This window comes from Pygocentrus nattereri, chromosome 23 (genome assembly GCF_015220715.1).
Source record: "Pygocentrus nattereri isolate fPygNat1 chromosome 23, fPygNat1.pri, whole genome shotgun sequence".
Taxonomy (NCBI): Eukaryota; Metazoa; Chordata; class Actinopteri; order Characiformes; family Serrasalmidae; genus Pygocentrus; species Pygocentrus nattereri.
This window is the reverse complement of record NC_051233.1, coordinates 7945776-7964897: the sequence shown is the minus strand read 5'-3', so window position 1 is coordinate 7964897 and position 19122 is coordinate 7945776. Positions and strand designations below refer to the sequence as shown.

General features: G+C 40.1%; 1 protein-coding gene across 3 annotated transcripts in view; it reads right to left on the bottom strand.

The window, feature by feature from the left end:
- Positions 1-8338: 8338 nt before the first annotated feature.
- The window catches only part of prrc2b (proline-rich coiled-coil 2B), a 39317-nt gene continuing 28533 nt past the window's right edge, over positions 8339-19122 (bottom strand). The window contains exons 21-31 of one of the 3 annotated variants that reach the window (XM_037533510.1): positions 18705-18986; positions 16813-16914; positions 15765-15957; positions 15390-15487; positions 14613-14740; positions 14186-14426; positions 12871-13038; positions 12672-12751; positions 12210-12297; positions 9719-9928; positions 8339-8773 (exon numbers count right to left, since the gene is read on the bottom strand). In XM_037533510.1, coding sequence (XP_037389407.1) covers positions 8609-8773; positions 9719-9928; positions 12210-12297; positions 12672-12751; positions 12871-13038; positions 14186-14426; positions 14613-14740; positions 15390-15487; positions 15765-15957; positions 16813-16914; positions 18705-18986 — 1755 coding nt within the window. In that variant the 3' untranslated portion in view covers positions 8339-8608. Of the gene's footprint in view, positions 8774-9694; positions 9929-12209; positions 12298-12671; positions 12752-12870; positions 13039-14185; positions 14427-14612; positions 14741-15389; positions 15488-15764; positions 15958-16812; positions 16915-18704; positions 18987-19122 lie in introns of all 3 variants that reach the window. The other 2 variants (XM_037533509.1, XM_037533511.1) reach the window with 2 other exon arrangements.

Sequence of the window (19122 nt, the reverse complement as noted above, 5' to 3'; positions counted from 1 at the left end):
TCCCCAGTTCACACTGTTCTAGAATGCCCACCCCATTTAGTGTTCTAGATGTTCTCATCATCCATAATGTTCTTAAATGATCTTGTCCATTCAGTGTTCTAGAATGTCCTCTTTTTATACTGTTCTAAAATATCTCTTGTATTCACATCCTAGAATGTCACAATGTTCTCTATTCACAATGTTTTAGAATGTTCTCTCCTGTATCATAACATGAAAATTCTAGAACGTTCTCACATGCTTAATAAAATGTGCCAAAATGTCATCTCCTCCATTCACAATGTTCTAGAATGTTCTTCATTCATACAGTTCTAAAATCTCTCTTGCACTCACAACATCCTAGAATGTTCTCACCTCCTCAAACCGTTCTTTAGTAAAGAGAATGGCTCTGTTTAGAACCATGTGCCTGCTTAAATGGTTCTTAGTATGGTGAAATGGTTTTTCAGACTGACGAGGACTGGTGTGTATGGTTCTAAAAAGAACGTTTAGTAAAGGGAGTGGTTCTATTTATGACTATTTGCGTGCTTAAATGGTTCTTTAGATTTATACATAATGTGTTGTACATGGTTCTAAATACAACCTTTTTGAAAATGGTTCTGCCACTGTAACAATAGAAGAACATTTTTGGTGGCATATAGGACCGTATCACAATGCAAAGAACCATTTAAGCATTGCATAGAGCTCACTGCTCTAAACAGAACAACTCATTTGACTAAAGAACCCTTAAAGAACCTTTTTTAAGAGCGAAGTCATCAAAAGGAGTGAGAACATGGCCGTGGTAACAGAGTAAAAAGCTTTGCTTGGTTAAATGGTTCTTTAGATTTATAGAGAATGCATTGTGTATGGTTCTAAACAGAACCTTTCTGAAAATGGTTCTATACAGTTCCAAAAGGGTTCTGCTACCATTTTGATGTCAAGCTGTAACAAAAGAAGAACATTTTTGGTGCCATTTAGGACCACTTCACAATGCGAAGAACCATTTAAGCATCATATAGAACTCCTTTTACTGAAGAACCCTTAAAGAACCGTCTTTAAGAGCGCAGCCTGTAAAAGCAGTGAGAACATGGCGGTGCACTCAGAGTAAAAGCTGGTAAAGCCGCAGGGGAGTCTGGATGTGATGGTTCTGTGATTCGGGTCCGACTGACCAGTGAGCTGACCTGTTCTTTCGGCTTTAGCATCACATCTTGACCACTTACACGGAAATAAGCGAGACAAACAGGCTTCCAATTCCAACCTTCCGTTCCACCTTAAGTGGTCCAGCACTTACACTGTTGCTGCTGCACTATTTAAGGTGGACCGGAAACTTCGAATAAGAAGTTGACTTCAGCGGCTTGGGACGCGCAGAGAGGTCCGTCTTTTAGAGGAGATGACCGCGCGCGGGCTCTCGGTGAGCTGTTCGTGGTCAGAGCTCTTTTCTGGACACTCGAGCCTGCAGGTTCGTGTCGGAGCGCCGAGACGTGGCGAGAATTGAAGCACGACCGGCTCAAAAACAGCGACTAAACCCAAACTTTTCACCACGGAATCGACGGGATTGCTGCCTCTTTGACGCCAAACGCGCAAATGATGCGTGACTGACTCACCTTTGAGCGGGTGTAACAGACAGAAAGCGGAAAATGCCCCCTGCTCGGACTCCGTTGCCTCGGGGGCAAAAAAAAAACTGGCAGAAATGTTGGGTCTGCTGACGTCACTGCGGGAGGCTCTCAGGGAGCTTTTCTTTACGGACCGCGGGCCTCGTTTATCTACGGAAGTATGAAGAGTCCAGAAGTAGTTATAATTTTCTGGATTGTTATCTTGAGATCACGACTTAATTATCTTGTGATCTCAGGATAAAAGTTATGGTGAGGTCACGACTTGTCTCGTGATCTCAAGCTGAAAGTTATCATCTTGAGACCGTGACTTAATTATCGTGCAATCTTAAGATAAAGGCTGTTATCTAGAGATCTCAAGCTAACAATCCAGAAAACCATAACTAGTTCTGGCCTTTCCGGACTACGGAGCCCTGCTGGTGACATCCCATACAAATAAAAAGTGTGGCCATGCCTTATTAATGTGTGGGAATGAGATCCTAATACATTTCCATGACTTAGCAAGGCGTGGGAATGAGATCATGCCTTACTTTAGGATCGCATTTGCACCACTTACTAATTCGTTCTCATGCCTTAATAAGTCATGGCCACACATTATTTTTCATAAAAAAAATAAAGGCTGTTATCTAGAGATCTCAAGATAACAATCCAGAAAATTATAACTACCTCTGGCTTCTTCAGACTACAGAGCCCTGCTGGTGACATGCCATATAAAGAAAACTAATGTGTTGCCAAGCCTTATTAATGTGTGGGAATGAGATCTAATGCATGGCCAAGACTTAGTAAGTCGGGGGAATGAGATAAGTCATGGCCATGACTTTGTAACGTGTGGGAACAAGATCTTGCCTTACTAAGTCATGGCCACGCATTAGGATCTCGTTGCCACGACTTAATTATCTTGTTCCCATGCCTTACTAAGTAGTGGGCATGCACTATTTTTATTTATACAGGATGTCACCTAAGAACATTATCTAGAGATCTCAAGATAAAAGTCCAGAAAATTATAACTACCTCTGGCCTCTCCAGACTACAGAGGCCTGTTGATGACATCCTGTATTAATAAAAATAATATGTATTAATACATGGGAACAAGATCCTAATGCGTCGCCACAACTTAATTATCTGATTCCCTCACTTTACTAAGAGATCATGCCTCATTAAGCTGTGGTCAAGATTTATCTCATTCCCATGCCTTACCAAGTTGTAGCCACACATTAGGATCTTGTTCCCACACCTTAATAAGTCACAGAGTTTCTCTAGAACAGAGCATTTCACACCAAACCACTCTGAATGACTGTTTCTTGCATTATTTTAAGCCATGCATTCTTGTTTTTGTGCACAGATGGAAAACTTAAGGAGGGGGTTTTGCTTTTACCCCTTAAAAGAGATTTTAAGTAAAGACAGTAGTTCCATATAGAACCATGGACACTCAAAAACCCTTTGCATGTGTAAATGTTTCTTCAGATGGAGTATAGAACCCTATATGGTTCTGTATAGCTCCAAAAAGGGCACTGATCTTGTTACAAGCTCAACATCGTAGCAATAGCATAAAACCTTTTGATGCTATATAGAACCATATAAAGCACATTTCCCATCAATCTGAAGAACCATTTCAAGCATTGAAAAGAATCATTTAAGAATGCAAATGGTTCTTTGAGCATTCATGGTTCTATCTAGAACAATGTGTCAAGGAACCAATTTTTAAGAGTGTGCAGTTCTCACATCCACACATCAACACTGGAAGCACATCCAGGGAAAAACAAGGGTTTGGTAAACAGGCATCTGGAGGCCTGTATGATGGACAACACTGGGCTCTTTCTCCAATATCTTCCTAAGTTTGTTCTTAAATGTGTTCTTGAGAAAAAGCCTAAGAAAATGTCAACGTCAGACTAGTGACATGTTCTTAAACCGCAGAACAGTTCTCACCCTTGTTCTCTTGAGTGTGTGTAGATTCTGTTCACTCCTCAGAACAAATCTCAAATAAGAAACGCCGGTGGTCAGAATCTTCATTAAATCTGCGTAAGTGGGTTTAAGAAGAAATTTGTTCTTAATAACAGTCGCCGAATGAAGCCCAAACATTCTTTATATATAGTCTTTATATAAAATCTGATCTGCAAAAACAGCCAGTTTTGAAAAACACAAGCGCCAACACATTTAGCCTATAGCAGTTTAGCTCCGCCCACTTACACTGAAGTTATAGTGTTTCAACCAGGACTGGGTTTCGAGTGCAATACAGGTCAGCCAATCAGAGCCGAGCTCTTTTACATATGTAATAATGTTCTTTTTGGATTTTAGACCCAATTCTCTCCCCAGTTCAGTCATATCCAATTCCTATATCCAGTACTGGAATTTGTAATTAAGCTGGCTCAGTTTTAGGCCTAAAGACAATGTTTACTGGTGGAAAGAGAATGAAGATCATTTATTCAGATATGAATTATTACGTTAATGTTCATTTAAAGGGACCAAATCATGACAAACCTCACTTTTTGATGTAGTATATGAACACTGAAGTTTCTAAACACACTGTTCACTTCCAGCCCAAAAAATTCATATAGATGAAACTGCAAAAACCTCTTTAAATCTTACCCTACCTCTTTAGCCCCACCCCTTCACACCAAAGTTATAAGCAGTGTTTCAGCCCAGACTGGTTTATAAATGAGGCTCAACAAGACAACCAATGAGAACAGAGGTCATTTACATAGGCATTAAAGGTACAATAACAAAACAGCCTGCTTACTTCTAAGGCAGGGGTGTCAAACCCAAACACTGAAAAGGCCATGTCAAAAAATCTCAGCAGATTTGTGGGACAGCAGTGTTATTTCTTTCTCTCTCTCTCTCTCTCTGTCTGTTATATAACCTCCAGGGTATATTTCGGGGTTTTTTTTTTTTTTCAATCTGAATTTTCATGACCAAATCATAAAGGCAAATTATTCAGTAACTGCATGAAACAATTGTACATTTTTATTTATTTATTACAAATACTCCCTTCAAATGAACAGAACATGTGTTTTATGATCACACCTATTGCTACATGCTTACAATTTACTGCTGAAATCCAAAAATCTCAGACGTGGTTATTTTATTAAAATAAATTTTTACAGAGCAGATCACTGAAGAGGCGCCACCTGTTTATTGTTTAAAGCCCAGATTTGTGGAAAAATGGGTCGACTTTCAGTAGAAGAAGAAAAAAAAAAAGTTCAGCTTCTATTATAAGGGTTTAAAATTGCATTACTCATATATTTGCCTGTAAAGAAGACAGTTACAGCCTCATACGACGCCCCCTTTCTGAATGTAGCTTATGAAACATGAAAGTTATGAAGAATATGACAAAGTGCATTTTGGAACCACCGGTTGGTCTCAAGGAGTTGAAGAGCCATGAGCCTTCTGCCCAATGACAGCTGGGATAGGCTCCAGTGTTTGTCTCTTAATGAACTAGAAATGACGTCCTCTGTAAAAAAGCAGTCTGCTTTATTTATTTTTTTCTCTCAATGAGATCATTTAACAAGAAAAAAAAGAGCAAATAAAGATCACATCTCTGAAAGGATAAACAACAGTAAGGGATAAATAGGCCGAAGGGTCAGCGATCATGAGCGCCGACCCTGACACAAAATTAAATACGTAAAAGAAAAACTTCAACAGTAAAATATCCATCGTTGTTACCCCCCCCACCCCAACTCTTTAAATACAAGTCTACAAAGAAAAGCGAAAGGGCAATAATGTGTGCCTGTACAGTTATTACTGTGAAGAACAATACTATCATCTGAAGTTCAAGTGTCCAAAGCAGTGCTGAATGTACACCTACCAAAGTAACGTCCAAAAGAAAAGAAAAACCAGCCCAAGGGTCCTGCAAAATCAGTCCATGGGACAGCAGTCCGTTTAGGGAATGTCCTTTAAGCGGTTTCTTCAACAAAAGCACGGCAGCGAACAGCATCCTGGACCATCTTTTCACTCCCCCCCACCCCCACCCCCACCGAAGGCAAGCACACACATGGATGGCTATAGTTTTGTACAGCTGTGGCGTTGGAGCAAAGAAAGTTTGCGTTTCGTTCGCCAATGAGGGTAACTAGTCAGGTCTTTTCTTTTGTCCGGACAGGACTGCAGGATGAGATGATGTCCTTCTCACATTTCCAATCGTAACATGAAATGAGAGTCTCCTCCGCAGAGTTTCTCCAACCTTCTTTATATTTAAAAAAAAAAAATTAATCAAAAAAAAAAAAAAAAAAGGAGGGGGGGGGGGGGGGGGGGGGGGGGGGGGGGGCGGCAAAAAAAGTAATGAAGTAACCTGGTTGCCTTAAATCATTTAGTACAAATAAATGAACACACTCCATGTGTTTCTGCACATTTTAATGCACAATTACTGCTCACTGGCTAAATGTAACATTGGAAGAAAAAGAAATCATAAAATGCAGTTTGCAAAAAAATGTATGGCATTTGTTTTATTCTTTCCAACATATTTCAATAAATTAAATTAAAAATAACCAGTAATTGTGCATTAAAACATGCAGAAGTGTGTTTTCTGGCAATGATAGGTTCACTTATTCTCACGTAAATCAACAAAGACACTAAATCTGACTGGGGTGCTTAAATTTGGATGAAACCCTAGGACTCTGCAGCCAATTAAGACAGCCAGGCTAACTGTCGTGATTTTTGATTATTTAAATAAAACAGAACGCAGCACCAATCAAAACACAAAAAGCTGAACCGAGGAGGAAGGAGAGAGAGAGAGGGGGAAAAAAAAAACCCCTACGTCCAGAGAGGTAGAGAAGTGCTTTAAAGGAAAGATGAAAGGAGGGGAAAAGGAGGTGATCCGGAGAAATGCTTTAAAAGGAAGGATTTGGAGGGAAGGAGGAGGGGGGAGGAAAAAAAAAAAAAATAAATCCACAGATCCACAGAGGAGCTTTCAAGGGGAGGCGTACACCACCGCTCAAAAGTTTGGAATCACCATTTCCGATAAGAACTTTGGGCACACAGGCATAACGTGACTAATATTAATATTCTTTAGGCCTCAATTTTTCAGAAGCTGTGAAAATGAGGAAATGTGGTTGGATGATCACACAGTAACTGAGAAAGCGCTAAAGCACTTACAATAACAGAACAAACAAAACGACCCATATTAGAAAAGAAGTGACAATCGTGTTGATAAAATAGCTTTTCACAGTAATAAGGTTTATTAATAACTTTTTTTTTCTCACCATATCAGATTCTTATTGTCTTTAAACTGTGAATAAATGACTGGATTGCGTTTTAGTGTCTGGTTCACAACAATAAAATCCACCATATATAAACGATTGTTTAATAAAACTCATTAATGTAAGTGACTCCATCTTTTAAACAGTAGTGTAAGCCCTGGTGGAGGTCCTGTCCAAAAAAAAAAGAAAAAAGAAAAAAAATAAATACAGCTGCATTTGACTCAATACATACAAACAAAGCGATAGAGAGGAGCTATATTTCTATATGGTAATGTGTCTGATTCGCGTTAGCATTAGCCATAGCACAAAAAAAGCCACTTAAAGTAAAATGATCAGACGCTCCAACAAGTTAGCGGCCACCCATAGCTCGGTTCACCAGGAGGACACGACCCACAGCGTTTCACAGACACACACAGCCTTCAGAATATCAGCGTTACTCGCCCTCGACTGGCTCTAAAAACAGGCCTTTACAAATAAGAGGTTTTCATGGTCTTTCTACAAGTTAAAGGGCCCATATCCTATCCATTTCCCCCACTTTCTGGAAACATTTGTGCTAAAATGGTCATGACCTCTACCCCTCAGAATCAAACAAGCTGTTTTTGTTGTGCCTTTAAAACCATTATGCAAATGAGCCCTGTTCTGATTGGCTGCATCATTTAGGAAGCTCCCAAGGCAGATATTTCAGTGTGAAAATGCGGGCAGGGCTGAGCTCGGTGTGAGTGGGCAGGGCTAAGCTGCTGTAGTCTGAATAGGCAAACGTGTGTAAATGCATTGGTTTTCGTGACATCACAAAAGTAATCCCAAATCAAATTGGAGCTTTGTCCACTGGGGATAAACATTATTTGAAATATGGGGGGGTAAAAATATTGAAGAAAACTTGGTTTTCCATGATATGGGCCCTTTAAGTTTCTCATTCAAGTAATACTGCGCAACCATTTGGCGAAAAACCAGGAAAATATCCTCAAATTGGGGTTTGAAGTTTTTGTTTTATTGAGTAAAAGGTGCCCTTTAATAATAGAGCAAAAAGGCGTCGATTATGATTTATATATTTATTAAAAAAAAAAAAAAAAAAAAAAAAAAGTTAAAAATTCCATGGTACCCAGTAAAAATGACAAAATGGTGCCACACTGCAGTTTTTTTGTTTTTGTTCTTTTTTTTTTTTTTTTTTTAAAGAGGCTTACAGTTTAAGCTTCCGACATGTTCGTTGATTCTCAGTCATGTCAATCAAAACTACAGTCCAACCAGGTGGGCATAGGTTTGGCAATGGGTGGGGAAATGCATAAGCTGAAGGTGGTGATGATGCATCCTTTTTTTTTCAGATGTTCTCTTTTCAAACTTTGATGGAGAGAAAACATGAAATCTGACATTGTTTTTACCCATTATTCTTCTCTTGAAATGGAAAATAAAGGTTAATAAATAAAGATGTTCTTGAGAGTGTCTGCTTAGAAAAGTCCCAAGCTATCGTGTATGTATATATATATATATATAATATAGTATACATTTTATATACTTTTTATATATATATATATATATATATATATATATATATATATATATATTTTTTTTTTTAATTTATATATATATATCTCTATATGCTGTGTTTAAACAGTAAGTGTCTGATTTTGGTGCACCTGTGGTTTCAGTTTGTTGTCCTGGTAGAGTGGTGAGATGAATGTATGTGAAGGGGGAAGCACAAAAAAATTGAGAGAAAAGAAAAAAAAGCCAAACAAAAACAGGATAATGGAGAGAGGTCCGTAAAAGTTGCCTGCAGACGGGTGAAGTTTGAGCAGAGCGGTTTCAATGGCAGCAGGATGGAGTCAGACGTGAGGTCCAGCATTAGGCCTTGCTCTCCTCCACTTTAACAGACTGAGGCTTGATTGCTCCGGTTCGGGCCGGTTTGACCTGACCTGGGGCCAGCGGCTCTTGCAGTTTGTTGGAAATCACAGCCGACGAAGCCTTCAGGTCACCTACACCTGGCCGAGCCTCACGGAGAGCCTTCGCCTGCATAAAGATAGACAAAAAGAAAAGTGATGTTATAACGATTTCTGGACATGTACATGCTTTTTTTTTTTGTTTTTAATAAAATTTATTTTATTAAATTTTTAAATTTATTTTTAAGATGTGTTCTCCTTTAAAAGAACAAGAAGGCTAAGAATCTCCATGTTGGAGGAAAAAAGAGAAAAATGTATTTAATATTTACAGAAATGTTCACAGATGCTTATTGCAAAATATCATGGTTTTAACACATTTGTATGAATGCATTTTCTGTCCTTCAAAAGAACAACATGCTAATTTTAGTGATGCTGAAAACAACAAAAAGGAAAAATTAATTTTAAACATAGGTTGCAGTAAAATAGCCAGTGTTTCTTTTTCCAAGTTAAAAAAAAAAATAGTTTGTCCTTCAAAACATTAAGAGCACTTAGTTTTTTTTAAATTGACGTTTAGTATTATTAAAATAAGATGTGAAAATTCAGCCAGTGTACAGAGATGCTTCTAACAAAACAGCTGCAGTTTTCTTATCTTAGTTCTTGCAGTACTGACATCAAGGAAGGCTGCAAAATGCAAAGAAACCCTCTAACCAGTCACAGTGTGCTGTGAGCATCATGACCAATCACAGCTCAAGACGGGTTCCTGTTAGTTTCGATTAATTACTTTGGTCAAAATCATGCCGACCACTCTTGAAAATCAACCAGCTGTTTTGAAAGCATACTGCAACCCCGGTATGTACACAACAATCAATATACAACTACAATGTGGTATTTCAGACATATCATGCACCCATCATATGTTTCATAAAGACTTTCTTAAAAGAATAAAGCTTACATTTATGAGGTTAATTTCACAACTCAGTGTTTTTACTCCAGCTACAAGAAGTAAATGTAAAAGAAGAACAGAAAGAGAAGTGGATTAAATGAAAATTACCTATATTTACAGTGGGTGGCTCACCTTCGTGCCCTCCTCAGCCCCTTTAGATGCGGTTTCGGGGTTGGAAGGGGGGGTGGAGTGGGGCGGCTCGCGGCCCGGGCTGGGGTAGGGAGGGGAGCGGATGATGACGGCCTTGTTTACCTGCATTACAGGCCGCTGGATGGGGTTGGGGAAGGGGCCAGTGGTGGGGGGGCGCATGTGCATCACCATGCTGCCTTGGGGAGGGGGCACCTGGACAGGAGGAAAATAAATTAATAAACAAACAAACAAACAAACAAACTGTTGTGCTTTGTTATAGTTAATTTATATACAGGCAAACATATATACACATACAAGTATTGCAAAACTAGTAAAAGAAAATGTACACACACACACACACACACACACACACACACACACACACACACACGTTATTATAGTTTTGACATTTTTCAATAGTTATATTCATTTCAATTTGGTTTTTTCAGTTTAGTTTTAAATGTCTATTAACAGTTTGTTTTTATTTAATTTCAGTTACAGTTTTAGTTTTTAGTATTCTGACACTAGGTATTTGATAAGGAGTAGAACAAAATGAATACAATAGTAGACTGAGTTCCGCTCAGCTTGAGCTTTTCTTAACATGTTTTCATACTTGGATCGTTCCAATGTCTGAAGTGGACTTGGACCACGTTTTTTTTGTGCATATGTGGAGACGTCAAATAAACCGAGACCCCTCTAAACGGGCTCAAAATCACCTCTAGACTTGCTCTCCATTTGGTTCATTTGTAATTTGTTTTGTAGTTCGACTGATTTGTGCACTGTAAACAAAACAGCCCCCAGTCTGAGGCTCACTGTACACACACAGCCAGTACTCCAGCACTTCAGCAGATAAAAGCAGACCATTGAGGATCATTTATAATGGTTCTACTCAGGATATTGCCTGCTGTGTTATCATAAGACAGATGCCCTGACAGCAATAGCAGGGGGGGGGGTAAAAAAAACAAAAACAAAAAAAAATTGTGCAATGCACCAATCGTTTTAGCATGGCCAACAGGGGAGCAGGTGTGTCTGGTGGTTCCCCTCACCACCTGAAAAGTTACTTTTATCTGAGAACGCTGCCCACGTCATAAGCACAAGCAAGTGCTGTGAAAGGGGTCTGATGGGTCTGAGATGTCATCTATGCCAAAAAAGGACCAGAAAGAAAACTTGAGTACTCTTTATAGTTCCCTTTTTATTGTGAAAAAAAAGCATTAAGGTCAGAGGCAGGTTCACTTTAATAGAACGCAGTTGGGTTAATTTCAAAAGAAACTCCCTCAAAAGATAGTCAAGCACCAAAGCGGTCGACATCTTAACTCTCATTCACACACAGAATAAAAAAAGCTTAGGGTTTTAGTTGTGATTTAGTTTCTGAAAAAAATATTTTATTACAGATGAGCATAATTTCTCATGGCAGGTTTGTTTTAGTGATCGTTTTAGTTTACTGTGATCAGCCTGACGTGCACGTGCACACACTCACACGCTTTGGGTTTACTATACGACTCACTATACAGATTATAAAAGACTTGGTGCCTTACACCATCAGACTGATTTTTGGGCGACTGAAATATTGAGCATCCACACTAAACGGAACAGGGATCACACACTACTCAACTTCTCAGCCGTTGCTGAACTGAAAGGAACTAACGAGAGCTCATGCAACTCATGTTCTCCCATTACTGGGAGACCCAAATAAACAAACGTGGAGCTGATGCTGCTGTTTTCTCTGCCGCTTGCATGACACAGTAAAGAAGCAGCAGGTAAGATGTTTAAGTGAGGACCATGGATTTAAAAAATGTGATCAGTGTTTGTTTTTATTTTTAAAATGTACATAAACTTGATTGTGCCTTAAACTCAGCTCATTAAATAGCTTCGCTCCATACATGAGTGACTTTTCACCATTTCTTTGCTTTTACTTGCTGTATTTTCTTCTTCTGCGCTTTCTGTTTTCAGTGGCTGTTGCAGGAGTCAGATCTGATTGGAGTCTATCAGTTCACACTACATTATGCTTAAAGTCGGGTCAAAATGCAATCAGGAGTCTGCTCCCCTCACACACTACTTGACTCTCTCTCCAACGGTCAACTCCGACTGACCCAAAAATCTGCAGACTAGAGCCAACAGAGCACAGACTGGGCCAGACTGAGAATCAGGGAGAAATAAAATCAGGGTAAAAGTTGCGTAGTGTAACCCCTGCTTAACTCAGGGGTGTCCAATCTCATCCGCAAACGGTTTCACTCTAAACAAGCTGAAGCACACCAGTTTCTACTCATTTAATCAGTTGGTCTTAGTCTTCAAACATTTCAGCAAGTGACCTCCAGCATTGTGTCCAGACTGGACACCCCCTGCACTGTTTATATACATACGTGAGTAAAGATTATAAGTGCATATTTTGTACCTGCTTGCACTCAAGTTACAAAACTTTTACAGGACTTGGCCAACAATTACTGTGTCATAATCTCTGTATGCTTTAATAATGTAAATGCTGTGGTGTGAATACCTGTTGAGTATAATGTCCAGGGAGGGGGCCTACAGCAGGGGGGGCGCCAGGACCAGAGGGCTTTCCACTGGGACTAGCAGAGCCAGGCCTAACAGAGAAATCAGACAATCCATTATGCTTAAAGACAGCACAATACCAGCTGACACATATTGGATTTTCTTCCATTTATAAAAAAAAAGCCACTTTTAACACTCACTTCACTTAATATGTTCATTTGCAAGTGTGAATTACATTCAGACAGCAAACAATTCCCACACACGCTTCGCTGATCAGCCAACTACTCATAGCTCTCGTATAAACATTAGGCTACATATCAATTCTGTTATTCTTTGACTGAGCTAAAAGTAAGATTTGCTTTTAAGTATTTTCTGTTAGCACTGGGCTGATACTAAAACAGGGTGTCAAATCTAACATCTCAAATTCTGCTTTGGTAAGTCTCACATGTCTACTGTTTCTTCTCACCTGTAGGAGCCAGCAGGTATTCCAGGTGAGTGGTTGGCCTTGTCGGAAAATTGGAACCCTTTCATCTCCATCTGCGAAGGCTGTGGGGGGATGAGCAGTCACCAATAAACCAAACATCAAAAGACAACTCTTCTAATCCACTCTAAACCATGAGGGTAAATGTGGGTAATCTCTAAATGCTGATATCCTCCCAGCTCACCTCTCTGCTGGCTGGCATGACCGGCGGCTGTGAGCCCGGAGGCATCATGCGGCGTGGAGCATTTACAGAAAGGTTCTGGCCTTGCTGGAGCTGGATGGACTGTGGCAGGATCAGGTGCTGCTGGGCTGAACCATAACGCAGCTGAGAACCAGGTAGGGGCATGGTCACCTACACACACACACACGGATTTACATTTTATTCATTGAAAATTCGTTTCTGAGAAAAGTTTGAGAGCCTTGATCATATATAGAACACATCACATTTGTATTAGACAGAACAAACAGAAAATATGCGCTATAAGTAGCAGAAAAACATTTAAGTGTGTGTTCTGTAGAGGTGTTAAACGGGAACTCCACCAATTTTTAAAAATTGACCATTAAATGTCTCAGATGTAAACAAATTCATATCAAATCAGAACTGTACACAGTGGTAATGATGGGAACCAGACATATGAAGAGTGTGTCTCTAAACACTCCATCACAAAGTTATTAGACAATATGGTCATGAACACACTGTCTGATGCCCGGGATATTGTTTTATGATAGTTTTGTGATAAAGTTCTGGCCTAAAACCAATCCATTAATCCATTCATGGTAAACGAGTACAAGCAGGGCATTGTTAGGCAAAATAGTTCTCAGAGAAAACATTTTTGATTTTCCACTGTCTCACCATCATCAACATTCCAAATAAAACTCAGAAGACAGGTGTAGGTTCACTGGTGGTTTTGGACTCGTCAATAAAATGGCTAGTTTGCATTGTACACATGGTGACCCCACCACTGCAAAGACATCAGAGTTTCTCTCTACAACAGACCATTTAATGTTGGACCACTCTGAATAACTTTATACTGCAACGAAGGAATTATGCAAATAAATAAATAAATACAAAACCTGGTGGAATTTCCCTTTTATCAATTTGAATATCCACTAAACACAATCTGACTGGGGGTTTCAAACATTTGCATATGACTATGTACCTAGAAACAGAGCAAGAGCAAGAGCAGTAAGAGCAGTAATTCCAAAGACTCGAGTCAGTGTCAGAAATAATATAAATCAAGTATATTTAGAGATGACTTAACAACTCCACACGATCACTGCAGAGTAAGTAATGACTTGGCATGCTAACTGGTTGGGTACAAGCTTCCACTTGTTAGCAACATTAGCCTTGTAGCTCCAGTGATTAAGCTAAAGGAGCAAACTTCAGACACCAAACAGGTCTTGGCCGATCAACTACATCTGGACTAAGGATGGAAACTGTCCAAATTTTATTTTGACAATACCATCACTAATGCTAGAAGGGGAAACACTTTGGTCACCTGGATGAGCTGGGAGTCCATTAGCTGGGAGGTGCCCATGCCTGGAGCCTGGTTCATGGGGCCGTCGTAGACCAGCGGCTGGCTGCCGTTGATAGGCTGGTAGTGGGAGCCTGACTGAGGCTTAACCATGTCTGAAGGCTGTATTCCTGGAAAGGCTGAGTAAGGGCCTTTTAGAGGAGCTCCGCCCGACAACACCATCGGACTGGGTTGGGAGAGGTTGGGGTGCATGTACACTTGGGACCTGGATATCAGGTGAAAGCAGAGTTAATTGTTAAGCTATTCTCTCTCTTAAATCAAGTCATTATTATTTATATAGCACATTTGTGTTTGTCAAAGTGCTGCCCCCCCAAAAATTCAAGCAAGGTCAAAGAAATACAATATAAATAAAAATTTAACACACAAATAAAGCAATAAAACTAAATGATACCTGAAAGGAGGGATGGAGTTGAACATCTCCTGCGACTGAGAGACAGGCAGACCCCCCCTGAGCCCCAGCTGGGCCTGAGCCTGCAGAGACGTGTGCAGGGAGATGGGAATCTGCTGGGCTGCTGCAGCCTGATCACATGCACACAACAGAAACAGAACAAGAAAAACATTACAAAAAAATATTTGAGAACATTGTTATGTGGTAATAATTTTATTTTATTTCAGTGAATTTGCATAGAATCAAGGATTTGGAACAAAACCATTTGAACAGAATCTAAACAGAAACTGTCGCTCTACAGTTCTACATCACCCTGTCCATTTGGATCAATATAAAAATGGTTAGTAAGTTTGTTATGGCTCACTGTGCAGAAATTAGGTCTTAAAATAGTACAAAATCAGTGACCAGTATATTTTCATAGCAAATTTAAAGTCGAGTTCTCACTCTAAGTGAAGTGGGATTCGAAAAATATATTTTTTTCTTCATGTTAACCATTTCTCATCCCAAATTAGTGATCAAAGAATAGTTAGAACGGATTCCAGGCTTGCAGCATCACCATGCAGTAGACTTTCCTGCTCTAACAGACCCAATTCAAGTCATCAGTAACATGAAAAATGAACAAACAAGCTCAGATTTGTCCACCAAGAAAAACAATGAAATGTGACGAAATTGTACTGCAGTCCATGTTCAAGTCAAATTTATTCCAACCACGAAACACGAAAGCAGGGTTGCAACAGCTCCATTAAAGACAGGCGCATCATGGGCTAGCAAGACTCTTACCTGTTGGTAGCTCTGCTGCTGAGTCATAGTCGGGGGAACCAACCGAGGTTGACTCTGAAAGACGTGGCCGTCGAGGTAAAGCGGGGGAATATGATTACCTACAGAGAGAGAAGGGTAAAATACTTCAGACTGTATATACCCAAACTCATAGTTAGCTGAAAAAAGCCATTTAAACTTCGCCATATTACAAGATTTATTACAAGATAAGTTTGCATGCTTTGACAATACCATAAGTTAACATGAAAATGCCAATAAAGGTTGAATCTCATTTGAACAAAAGCCAGTGGCTAAACTGACTGAGAACTTTAAGATGAACTCCAATTACTTTAGTTTAGAGTACAACTGCTAAAATTACTAATATAGAGAGGTCGTCACCTTGCATGGAGACAGAGGGAGCAACAGAAGCCACAGGCATGGGGGGCATGGAGACACCTCCAAATGAACTGTAGCTGACCCCACTTGAGGAACCAACGCTGCAGGGGGGCTGAGAGCCTGAACCCGCACCGCCGGGAGAGCCCTGCTCTGGGAGGGACTGAGAGTTTTCCCAGGCTTTACGTGCAGACTCCATCTGAGAAGACAAAGAAAAACAGTCAAGACATCTGTGGGGAATTTACTAATGACAGTGTTTACCAACCATGATCACTAAATAACTAATTCTTTCCTAATATTGCAGTGCCTAATACCTAAGTAATTATTTGTCCCTTAAACAAAACAAACAAATATAAACATTTCACCTCATGAGCACTGAAAGCACTGTACTGCAGGCATACTTTTCAAAACAAAAACAAGAACCACACACACACACACACAATTATTTTCCACCCTGTATATTGCAGATTTAAAATGATGTTTTCATTGCCATAAAGACTGATATGCCAATGAGCACTGCTCTCATTGGCTGCCCCGTGTTGTACCTCATTAACACAAAAAAAAAAATAGTCCAGACAAACACTCCTTAACTGCAGTGAGAATTGGCAGTAGCTGGTAGGTTTTGGAAGCATCACAAAAATCACAAAAAAGGGCTGTTTTTGCAGTTTAGTTTCCATATGGTACTGTATAGACTGGGGAGTGAGTCAAATATTTAAATGAGCTCTGCTTTAATTGGTTTCCCTGTACTGTGATAATGAATTTGGCTCCAGTGTAGCTTCCATATACGGACTGTATGAACTGGGGTGTGAACGGTACATTTTGAAGCTCTAACAATGTTTACATGCCGCAGCTAACTCTTACTGCCAAAGGTGAGAGAAAGAAAAGAAGATTTTCAGGATGTGGGCCCTTTAATGAAATCTGATGCAGTCTTGGGATATCTATAGATACTAGGGCTATAAATGAGATTCACTATAACCTAAACCACAGAGTTTGTTGTTTTTTCTGTTTTCCTCAGGCGTAGATCAAGTGTGTGTAAAGGCTGTGTGAGTGTCACCTTGAGAGTGAGGTCCGTGGTGGGGAAGGATATGGGGTTGAGGTTAATGCCAGGCTGCAGGTGATCTCTGCGCAGCATCGGAATACCCTGAGCAAGGCCCGCCTAAAGATGGGGGGGGGGGGGGGGGGGGAGACAAAATGTGTTACAATAAAATACAGCTCCATTTTCAAATTCATTAAAAAGTATAAAATAAATTATTCTTGTGGCTAATTAGGCAGGTATGGGGTACAACCCCAATTCCAGTGAAGTTGGGACGTTGTGCAAAGCATAAATAAAAACAGAATACGATGATTTACAAATCCTTTTCAACCTATATTCCATTGAATTCACTACAAAGACAAGATATTTAATGTTCAAACAGATAAACTTTGTTTTTTGCAAATATTCACTCATTTTGAATGTGATGCCTGCAACACGTTCCAAAGAAGTTGGGACAGGGGCATGTTTACCACTGTGTTACATCACCTTTCCTTTTAACAACACTCAATAAGCGTTTGGGAACTGAGGACACCAATTGTTTAAGCTTTGTAGGTGGAATTCTTTCCCATTCTTGCTTGACGTACAACTTCAGTTGCTCAACAGTCCAGGGTCTCCATTGTCGAATTTTGCGCTTCATAATGTGCCACACATTTTCAATGGGAGACAGGTCTGGACTGCAGGCAGGCCAGTCTAGTACCCGTACTCTTTTACTACGAAGCCACGCTGTTGTAACACGTGCAGAATGTGGCTTGGCATCGTCTTGCTGAAATAAACAGGACGTCCCTGAAAAAGACGTTGCTTGGATGGCAGCATATGTTGCTCCAAAACCTGGATCTACCTTTCAGCATTAATGGTGCCTTCACAGATGTGCAAGTTACTCACGCCATGGGCACTAACACACCCCCACACCATCAGAGATGCTGGCTTTTGAACTTTGATCTGATAATCCGGACAGTCCTTTTCCTCTTTGGCCCAGAGGACACGACATCCATGATTTCCAAAAACAATTTGAAATGTGGACTCGTCAGACCACAGGACACTTTTCCACTTTGCGTCAGTCCATCTCAGATGAGCTTGTGCCCAGAGAAGCCGGTGGTGTTTCTGGGTGTTGTTGATATCTGGCTTTCGCTTTGCATGGCAGAGTTTTAACTTGCACTTGTAGATGGAGCGACGAACTGTGTTCACTGACAGTGGTTTTCTGAAGTGTTCCTGAGCCCATGTGGGAATATCCGTTACAGAATGATGTCGGTTTTTAATGCAGTGCCGCCTGAGGGATCAAAGGTCATGTGCATTCATTGTTGGTTTTCTGCCTTGCCGCTTACTTGCAGAGATTTCTCCAGATTCTCAATCTTTTGATGATATTATGGACTGTAGATGATGAAATCCCTAAATTCCTTGCAATTGAACATTGAGAAACGTTGTTCTAAAACTGTTGGACATGCAGTTTTTTACAAAGTGGTGAACCTCGCCCCATCCTTGCTTGTGAACGACTGAGCCTTTCAGGGATGCTCCCTTTATACCCAATCATGACACTCACCTGTTTCCAATTAACCTGTTCACCTGTGGAATGTATCAAAAAAGTGTTTGAGCATTCCTCAGCTTTCCCAGTCTTTCGTTGCCCCTGTCCCAACTTCTTTGGAACGTGTTGCAGGCGTCAAATTCAAAATGAGTGAATATTTGCAAAAAACAATAAAGTTTATCCGTTTGAACATTAAATATCTTGTCTTTGTAGTGTATTCAATTGAATATATGTTGAAAAGGATTAGCAAATCGTTGTATTCTGTTTTTATTTGTTTTACACAACGTCCCAATTTCATTGGAATTGGGGTTGTATGAGGCTGGCATCCATCTTACACTGTTACATTTCTCACATACACAAATAATAAATAAATAAATAAATAAATAAAACCTACATTGCTGGCAAGAGCATCCTGTAGCTTGGTGACTGGGTTCGAGACAGCCACTGGCGCAGAGCCAGGAGGGAGGCTGAAGTCAGAGTCCTTTGCGCTGACTCCAAATTCAATAGGGGGAACAGGGATGACATTGTCCACGTGGATGTCCACTCCATTTACTGGGGTGATGGGGCCCTCCAGACGCTCCACCCCTTCAGAACCCTTTCGGTTCTTCAGAGAACGCTCATTTCCGATGGGGCCAGGTTTGTGCTCTTTGCTCTGTTCTGGCCCCGCGTCCGAATCCTGGAAGTAGAAGAAGGTTTAAAAAGAATACTTTACACTATTACAAAAATGCTAATGTTTCTAAAATTAAAAAAAAAAAGAGTAGGGGTCAGTTGGCATTATATAAAAAGACTCATGCTAAATAGATTTTTTTCAC